Source organism: Mesoplodon densirostris, chromosome 12 (genome assembly GCF_025265405.1).
Source record: "Mesoplodon densirostris isolate mMesDen1 chromosome 12, mMesDen1 primary haplotype, whole genome shotgun sequence".
NCBI lineage: Eukaryota > Metazoa > Chordata > Mammalia > Artiodactyla > Ziphiidae > Mesoplodon > Mesoplodon densirostris.
In genome coordinates, this window is record NC_082672.1 from 70,110,327 (window position 1) to 70,120,224 (window position 9,898).

General features: G+C 43.1%; 1 protein-coding gene across 1 annotated transcript; it reads right to left on the reverse strand.

Annotated features, from left to right (window-relative positions):
• Positions 1-7,907: 7,907 nt before the first annotated feature.
• HTR1E (5-hydroxytryptamine receptor 1E) lies at positions 7,908-8,993 on the reverse strand. Its single transcript, XM_060115268.1, has one exon. It carries the CDS (start codon positions 8,991-8,993, stop codon positions 7,908-7,910), a length of 1,086 nt encoding a protein of 361 aa, XP_059971251.1.
• Between the last annotated feature and the right edge of the window lie 905 nt (positions 8,994-9,898).

Below are 9,898 nucleotides of genomic sequence, written 5' to 3' on the forward strand. Positions count from 1 at the left end.
CCTGGATGTTCTTCTTGTTCTCTGTAAAACACCTCTTTTCCCCCCACCTGCAAAGTACAGCTAGAAAGGATGGCTGATGGTTCAGCTTGCAGCCTTAGCTTTTTTGTATCACTGCTTCATGCCTCTGAATGTGTATTTTATCAGCATCCTTTTTTTTTTCTTACTGACCTGCATAAACACTTCTGTTATATTGCCCGACTTGTTCTCCTTTGTTATCCAAATTCCAACTCAGGCTTGATTGCTTAACTGAGTAATTGATTTATTCATTTGACAATTTCTTATTGAGTGCTTAACCATGAATGAGAAACACTTGGGGTCACTGGTCTGTTTATTATTAGACTGCTTACCAGTCTAAATTTTCCTCAGAGAACTGTTTCCATCGCCATTCCTTTGGATGTCTTCATAAATTGGCATTTCCTAAATCATTCCTTGACATATGACTATTTGATACCACGTGAACTGGAAAAACATGTCCATATGACCTTGTTTCTTGTATCCATGTTGTTCATACATTTTCTTTGAAGAACCATTCATTCTCTTCCATTCTTCAGAGCTTCTGGTATCACCTTCACTTTCCCTAAGAATCAGATGAGCAAAATGCTCTCCTCTGCCTCATTTTCCCCTCATCCTCTTAGCAAAGGCAATGTTTAAAAATCCCTCTAAAATTCTATTTTATCCAAATAGAAAATAAATATAATCAGCTTTCTACAAATCTGCCCTGACGACCAGGGTCTCATAGTCTTACACCTAGATTTTCTGCCCTCTTTTCCCTTTTATTTTCCCCTTGCAGAGATCCCAGTGCTTAGGTAGATGTCAAACTCATGCCAGATTCTCACTTGGTGTTTGTGGACCCAAAACCATCACCAATATTATCTTCTGACCTCTACTCTTTCCAGTGCTGTATTCTTGCTTGCGTCATATCATTGCTGTTATACCTTTTTCTTTTTCAATTAAAAGTTTCCATAATCTACCCACACTCATGGCAGATGGTCAGTCAATATTCTTTGGGTACCTAAGACTTTGCTGATATTATTTTCCAGCTCCTCTTGTTGCTGTTTCTTTTGTATCATCACTGTCCTGATGCCTTCTTTTCTTCATAAATATTTGACAATTTTGCTTCTGCATGGAGAAGGGACCCTCCTTACCCAGGACATACTTCTGCTTCTGAATTTCTTAAAGTCTGTAATCATTGTGTTCATTTCAATGAAATTCAACAGACATATAAATTATATAAATTGAATGCTACTACGTACAACCCTCTGTGCTGGGTTCTGGGAGCTTCCAGGGAGCCAACAGATTACTTTCCTGAAGCAATTCTCCCCTCAGAGTGATTCCCTTCTATTATGAAGGGAATAATTTCAACCCTTTTTTATGGCAAGGCTGAAGCCGGCTGTGAATTCCCCAGGGTTTATGGGGCGAAAGGAGGATAATTTAAGGATCCTGGATGATTTAAGGGTCCCAGGAACATCCAGTATCTTCCTTTCTACCATTTGAAATAGCTCTTCTTCCTACTGACAGGTATCTAAGATTGTCTTTTAATTCTAAGCCTGAGGCGACTTAGTTGAGACTTCAGTTTTCAAAAACATTTCCAGCAGGTAAGGATATGAGTTAGTTCTTTGAAGCATCAGTATCTCCTCTTTGATAATAGACATTTTATTGGGTCCCTTTTCTTAATGATCTCTGCCAGTGTCACAGGAAACTCTTTAACCAATGTGGTGTCGGTATGTGTTGGCCTGACCCTCATTTTGATATTGGCAGATTCAAATTAGCCTGGAGCCTTTGAAACCCTCCATGGCTTACAATAAAAGTTCATAGGCAGCACTTTCACCATGCGTAGTCTTTAAGTTCTCAAATATCCCCAAGCCAACACCGGAATTAACATTAGACCCCTGAGCAGCCCCACGCTGATGCTGATACACCTGGGGTTTTCAGCAGGTGGTGATAATGGTGGTAATGGTATTCTGGGTGGGGCAATTCTTTATTGGGTGGGACTGGCTTTTATTTTTTAATAATATTTATTTATTTATTTGGCTGAGCTGGGTCTTAGTTGCAGCACACAGGATCTTTAGTTGCAGCATGTGGGATCTAGTTCCCTGACCAGGGATCGAACCGAGGCCCCCTGCACTGAGGGCGTGGAGACAACCGCTGGACCACCAGGGAAGTCCTGGCTTTTTTTTTTTTTTTTTTTTTTTTTTTTTTTTGCGGTATGCGGGCCTCTCACTGTTGTGGCCTCCCCCGTTGCGGAGCACAGGCTCCGGACGCGCAGGCTCAGCGGCCATGGCTCACGGGCCCAGCCGCTCCGCGGCATATGGGATCCTCCCAGACCGGGGCACGAACCCGTATCCCCTGCATCGGCAGGCGGACTCTCAACCACTTGCGCCACCAGGGAGGCCCCTGGCTTTTTTTTTAATTGCAGGATTTAGCCTCCTTGTCTCCTACTACAAAATGCCACTGGTGTTCTCTACTGAGATAACTAAATGTGCTCACAGACATTCCCAAATACCTCTTAGAACCACTGTGTGATGCTCAGACATGTTCCCATCTCATTAATCACTTTTCCTTATTTCCTGCTGCTTATTGTTGCTAATTTTAGGCACAGTGCCTTTTCACATGTTGCTCTTGGTGGCCCTTGTAAACTGAAAAAGATTTCATCCCATTCTCATATGCAATGGTTGTCACTGTGTCATCACTTTTAATTTAAAAATTACCTTTATTTGTATTTCTATTGTAGTCATATACTCCTTTTTGATGTTTTTTTCTAATATTCTTACTGTTTTTGTAAATACTGTACATAATGAAGTTATGTGTAGAAGGCCTTAAAAATTAAGCAAACACAGCAAATAAGCAAACACACATGAGTAGACTAAGACCAACGTGATGGTCAAAACTAAAATGACTTGTACAGGAAACCAGCAGAGTTAGTTGCTGGATGTTGCTCTGCAGCTGACCTTGTACACAATTATCAGAGTTTGCAAACTGAAGTTCATAAGTGCGGAAGGCCTATACAGTTATTCAAAGCAGATAGTAGTAGCAGTGCTACTAGGGGTACTTACTGACACCAGTTACAACCAAAGCTTCTACCAGGTCTCCAAGGGAGTGACATGTCCAAGAATTCTTTTACCAAGTACACAAACCAGGAAGTCCTAATTTATTCGTTAATGGAGGTGATTGAAATGTCACCCCTGGGTTTTTTTTTTGCGGTACGTGGGCCTCTCACTGCTGTGGCCTCTCCCGCTGCGGAGCACAGGCTCCGGACGTGCAGGCCCAGCGGCCATGGCTCACGGGCCCAGCCGCTCCGCGGCATGTGGGACCCTCCCGAACCGGGGCACGAACCCGTGTCCCCTGCATCGGCAGGCGGACTCTCAACCACTGCGCCACCAGGGAAGCTCTCACCCCTGGGTTTTACTTCTAATCTGCTAATGTTTACCCTAGAAACACCGACCATATCAGAAGGTACTGTTACTTCACTCAAGCTTTAATTTAAAGGGGCAATAGTGGTCTATAGCAGCTAGCCCTGTCAGTTAAATGAGTAAACCAAACAATAGAATTTTTTCCAACAGGTTTGATTTATACTAGGAAACATATACAGATTCCTTGCTAAGGGCAGAGGTGGGTAGGTATGTGAAAATATATTTAATTAGGATTTATCTAGTAAATTAGAAATGAAATTTATCTAGTTAGTGAAAGTAAGTGAAAATTAGTTATGCTTCTGCTTCTTTGTTTTTTATTTCTTTAGACTCTTAAAAATTTTAAACTTATAATTTCCAAGGATTTTCAATGATGACATATGGGGGCGTGATAAGAAAGCAAGCGAGTTGCCCATATAGTTTTTAGATATTATAGATATTACAGTCATGATAAATACTAGATTTTCAGCATAGGCACAATCTCAAGTTAAATCACCTGTAATTTAAATCTCAACATCCTGGTACATAGATCACCATTAGCTGGACAGCTGTCTGACTTGCCTTGTAATATTTGAGCTGCACATACAGAAACCAATATCCCCTTGTGGAAAAGACTGCTCATTAGCCCCTTGTATCCATTCTCTCCTGCTTCCTTTTATTATAAAGTTCTCACTTTTAGCAAGGCACATGGTTGCCCAACTAGAGATTCACCCTCTTATTCTCTTTTACAGCTTGGTGTGGCCACGTGACCCAAGTTATTGTCAGTGGGCGATAAGGAGAGGTAAATGTGTACAGTTTCCACATGACTTCCTTAAAAGGAAATTGTTTGCTTTCCATTTCCTTCTCCTCCGTTCTATGGACTGGAACGTGGATGTGATGGTGAGTCAGCTTCGGCCATGCAGACGAGGACAAGCCTTGAGGGGACAGCAGAGCCACAAAATGGAAGAACCTGAGTCCCTGGAGGACATCGTGGAGCAGTCTCCTGCTCACTCTGGGCTGCCCTCCTACCTCTTGACTGTCATGTGAGAGAGAAAGAAACTATCTTGTTTGAACTACTATACTTGGGGGTCTCTTCTTTGAGAGCAGCTTAGCTTGAATCCTAACCAGTAAAGGACATTCATATATTCAGTGGAGAGAGAAATCCATTTTCTTTCCATGTGGAAGCATTCCCAGCAGTTTTTGAACAAAGATGGGAATGATAGGGTAAGTTTTAAAGAAAAAGGAACTGTGTTATTACATCATGGGATTTTAAAAGTTTGGTTTTCTCACTGAGAGAACATTGCACATTTACATTTCTTTTCTGGGGACATTTATTGAGTGCCTACTGTGTGTAAAACACTGTAGGAGGCCCTGGGGATACAGAGATGAAACAGACACAGTTCCTGCCCTCAAGGAGCTCAAATCTACTATAGCAGACAGAAGAAATATACAAACAAATGCACTATGAGATAGGATGCATATAATAATAGAGATCCCAGTGAGGTTCTTTGGGAGCATAGAGCTGGGAGAGGACTTTCACATGACAGAGAAGGAAGGAGGACCTCAGGAAGGCTTCACAGAAGAGATTGCATTTGCACTCCATGATGAAGGACTGGGAGAAGAAAGATAGGAAGCTAGGGGGTCAGGTTTCTGGAGCAGTGGGGACAAATGTTAGGGGAGCTCAGAAAACACAGGAAATCTCCAGACTTTTCTGGAATATGAGGTGGGTGAGAAGAAGTGCTGAGACTTAATTCTGGAAATGTGGTTAGGAATTTTAATTTATTTTGTACTGGTGGGAAAATACTAAGGGATTTTGAGCACTGAAGTTAGAAATCAACAGGACATTCTAGGAGACTGAATCTCAGGCTTTAGCATGCACCAGAATCTCCTAGGGGGCTTGTTAAGATAGAGATGGATGGCCCCCGCCTTAGAATTTCTGACGTGGTGGGTCTTCAGTGGGGCCCTAGACTTTGCATTTCTAACAAGTTCCTAGGTGATACTGATGCTGCTGGTCTGGAGATGTTGCTTTGAGAACCACTGTTCTAGGAAAATGTATCTGGCAGGTGTGCAGGGGCGGAGTGGCAGGTGTGCAGGGGCACAGTTGCAGGTGAGGGGTCCAGAGGTAGGTGGATCAGATAAGAAGATTGGTCCAGGGGAGAGGACCAAGTTATTGGAGAAGAGGGGTGCATATACAAACATTGCTACAGAAGTAAATGGACAAGACTTTTATACTATCTGGATGTGAGATACAAGCCACAAAGAGAGAGAATCTCATTTACCTAATGTGAATGATAAAAAGCATGGTAATCCTGTTATCTGAGATTGAGAAGGTGGAAAAGGAGAAGGTATGAGTGTGGGAAATGATCATGAGTTCAGTTTAGAAAGGCTGTGTTTGAGGCACCAATAGAGTGTCAGTAGGGAGATGTTCACCAGACATAACTCATGGGTCTAGGGTTTGAGAAAGAGAGATCAGAATTAAAGACACACATTTTAGAGCCTCAGGCATGGAACTATTTGTGGAAATGATGGAGGTTGGGGTGGAGTATGAATATACGGGAGGTGAGAGCTGAGGATAAACCCCTAGGATGAAGAAAAGGAGGCAAAGAATGAGAAGGTAGCTGGAGAACCAGGTTAGTAAAGGGATCCTGGAAGGTATGGGCTTAAACAAGAAAGGGGTGGTTAGCTGTTTTAACTGATGAGAGTGGGAAGTAGATAAGGACAGAGGAAAGCACACTGGATTTGCCCATTGGCAAGTCGCCGATATCCTTTGGGAGATCAGTTTTGGGGGAACTGGGTGGGGGGCATACCCAGATGGCAAAGGAGAGAAAAGTTAGTGGAAGGGGAGAAATGGAGGTAGAACGAGCAGGTTGATGACTGGGGAGACTCAGATGGGAGAGTGTGGAGAGAGATGGAGCAGGGGCCGGAAGGGGAGGTAGGGCCGGAGGACGTTGGTTCTAATGTCTAAGAGACTTGAGCAAACTGATGGGTGAGATTAAAGAAGAGTGGGGAGAGGAAGGGATGGTGGGAGGGAGGGAGGGGGAGAGAGAGAGAGAGAGAGAGAGAGAGAGAGAGAGAGAGAGAGAGAGAGGAAAGTAGCAAGATTACAGAAAATTTGAGAGGGGATAGAACTAAGGGGCAAAACATGGGAGGTGGAGGTGGGCAGGGGGCAAAGCAATGTCTTCTCAACAAACGAGACGTGATCTGGGGGGAGTGAAGAGGTAGGAGAGGCTGTGGATGAGAGGTGAGGAGCAGAGGTCTAGAACAGTCACCTACTGAGGAGTGTCCAAGAAGTTACACCCTTTCAGTCCCTTCTGTCATCACTGTTGACTTAGTGATGAGCTCCACCATAGGACCAGAGCCATCAGTCCACGTTGGCCACGCACTGTGTGGCCTTGGGTCCCGCCCGCAGCCTCCTGGCCCCAGTCTGCAGTCCAGTATGGAAGCTATAGGGATTCCAGGAGACACAATTTCATACTCATTTGCTAGTGGGTGGCCTTTGCTGTAAACACAGATTTTCAATTTTTAATTTTTTTCCCAAGTGCACAGCTGGTAACTTAATGAGCAACAGTCTCCAGCAAAGTTCTTCAGGTAATATATTCTCTCATTTGATCCCTGCACCCCTTAATGGGTTCAGCAGCTTAATACTGCTTTAAAAGTTCTCCAAATTTGACTTGTACTCACACCTTAATCCTGCTAGAATGGGAGAGTGTACTCGAGGCTTAGCTGGGACACTTCTTAGAACTGGAGGAGGCCCAATATGTCTGTCAGGTTAAATAGCAACAAAATGACAAATTTCCATGATTGTCTTATAATATTATTTGCTTATGTTTCACATTCATAGTCAGAGACCTAGGAAAGTGCCAGTACATTCATTCCAAGTTCTTTTTAGAGAATGAGGATGCGTATTTAACCGTGAACTAAGAAGACATGCCAGCTATACTATTTGTGTTGGAAAGGAGTGGGCCATGTAATCATAAGTGGCTTTAGATCAGGTCTGCAAGCAGTAGATGACAGCACACCACTTTTTTTTCTTTTAATGCTTTATGTGGTCCTGCAGTTTCCACTGGAATTGGGTAAGCATTTGGATCCATATGCTCAGAATTAATGCCACACACCAGGGCAAGTTATCAGATATTTGATTTATAAGTAATAAGAAATTCTCCAAATGAAGATTTATTTTGGTATTCTTTAATTGCAGGGTTAACTGAAATGGCTAAAAACGTAAAAAGTATTTACTTTTTTACCTTATTTTTACTGCTGTGAAATTTCTGTTTTTGTATGATAGTGTTTATTTGCAATTAGGTACCACAAATAAGACCAGAGGTAGAAAACAGCACACCCAATAACAAGCCTCAAACAAAACAGAAAACAAACAACCAAACAAAAACCAAGACCACACACACTTACAAACCTCCTGAACCAACTATGTTCAAGAATTAATAAGTTGCACCCCTTACCCCTCTGCACTCACGAGGCTGGTAAAAGTCATGCCTTCCAGCTTTTTACAATCTAAGTATGTTCTCAGCACCGAATAAGCTTTTTAAAAGCCAGCTTAAAGTCTTCATTAAAACTTGTGTAGAGCAGAGGGTTGATCAGAGAATTAACATAACCAAGCCATGTCAAAAAATCGGCCACTTCAGAGGACACGGTGTAGATGCTCAGACCTACAATCAGCTCTTTGATGAAGAATGGCAGCCAGGACAAGATGAATGCACCCAAAATCAGTCCGAGGATACGTGCTGCCTTGCGCTCCCTGGTACTGGAGATTTGCTGGCGTTCTCCCGGGTTATCTAGGTCATGGGCAAAGGGAGGGATCCTGATGGAGGTGTGGATCTTTTCAAACCCTGTGGGAGGGTCTGAGGTGGAGAAGTCAGACACACAGAAAGTCTGTGTCAGTTTACAACTGGCAAACGAATTTTGGCTATCCGTGCTTCTGTTGCTTAAGTGCCGGCTTGATCCTCTTTTCTGGTAAAGGCTCTTGGCTGCATGGTAAATCCGGTAATAGAGAATCAGTATCAAAGTCAAGGGGATGTAAAATGCCCCAAGTGTGGAATAAATGGTGTAGATGATGTGGTCATGCTGGATGGTACACTGACTAGGGGGCAGGCTGAGTTGGCGGTGGCTCCTCCAGAACAGAGGGGGCATGGAGATGAAGACGGAGATGGTCCAGACCGTGAGGATCATCAGCCCGGCCCTCTTGGCGGTCCTCTTCCTGGCATACTCAATAGCGTTGGTGATGGCCCAGTACCTGTCCAGGGCAATCACACAGAGATGGAGGATGGAGCAGGTGCAGCAGGTCATGTCCACACTCAGCCACACCTCGCAGGTGAAGTACCCCAGCTTCCAGCTGTCCATGACGATGTATGTGATGCTCAAGGGCATGACGAGCACGGCCACCAGGAGGTCCGTCACAGCCAGAGAACAGATCAGGTAGTTGGCAGGCTGGTGGAGCTTCTTGGTGGTGCAGATGGCCATGATCACGGCCGAGTTTAGCAGCGTGGTCAGGGTGGTGATCATCACCAGAGTCATGGAAATGAGCATCTTCTCAGTGATGGTCTTGGGTCTCACAGCCACACTGGCTTCTGGGGTACAGTTAGTGATGTTCATTTTCCCCTGTTCTAATCTACACTGTGGAGAAGCTGATGGTTATTTTCCTGCAGTTGGAAACTATGTAGACTTGAAAATCTCTCATTTGTAAGGAGGCGGCAATGTTTTCTTCAGCTGCGTAGTCTCTTGGGTTCCATTTCGTGTGGGTAAAGGGAAGCACCACAGCATTTCTTCTGAATGGAGGGTTCCTGGAAAATAGTGTGCTACTGGTTAATGAATGAAAAAGCCATATTCTTCATGGACATACATACACTACCAAATGTAAAATAGCTAGCTAGTGGGAAGCAGCCGCATAGCACAGGGAGATCAGCTCAGTGCTTTGTGACCACCTAGAGGGGTGGGATAGGGAAGGTGGGAGGGAGACGCAAGAAGGAGGAGATATGGGGATATATGTATATGTATAGCTGATTCACTTTGTTATAAAGCAGAAACTAACACACCATTGTAAAGAAATTATACTCCAATACAGATATTGTAAAAAAAGCCATATTCTTTTACCTGGAAGACAAAATGACAGTATTTTGGTATTCGTAAAATCTTTACATATTTTTGATATAATTTTTTTTCTTCTTTGAATGTAATCTTCATCTTTTTTAAAAATTGAAGTATAGTTATGTACAATATTATATAAGATAGAGGTGTACAATATAGTGATTCACAATTTTTTTTTTTTTTTGTCAGTGGGATCTTTTTTCCCTGACCAGGGATTGAACCCGTGCCCGTTGTAGTGGAAGCGTGGAGTCTTAACCACTGGACCTCCAGGGAAATCCCGTGAGTCACAATTTTTAAAGGTTATACTCTATTTATAGTTATTATAAAGTATTGGCTATAGTCCCTGTGCTGTACAATATATCTTTGTAGCTTATTTTATACATAATAGATTCTATACATGATACAATCTATTA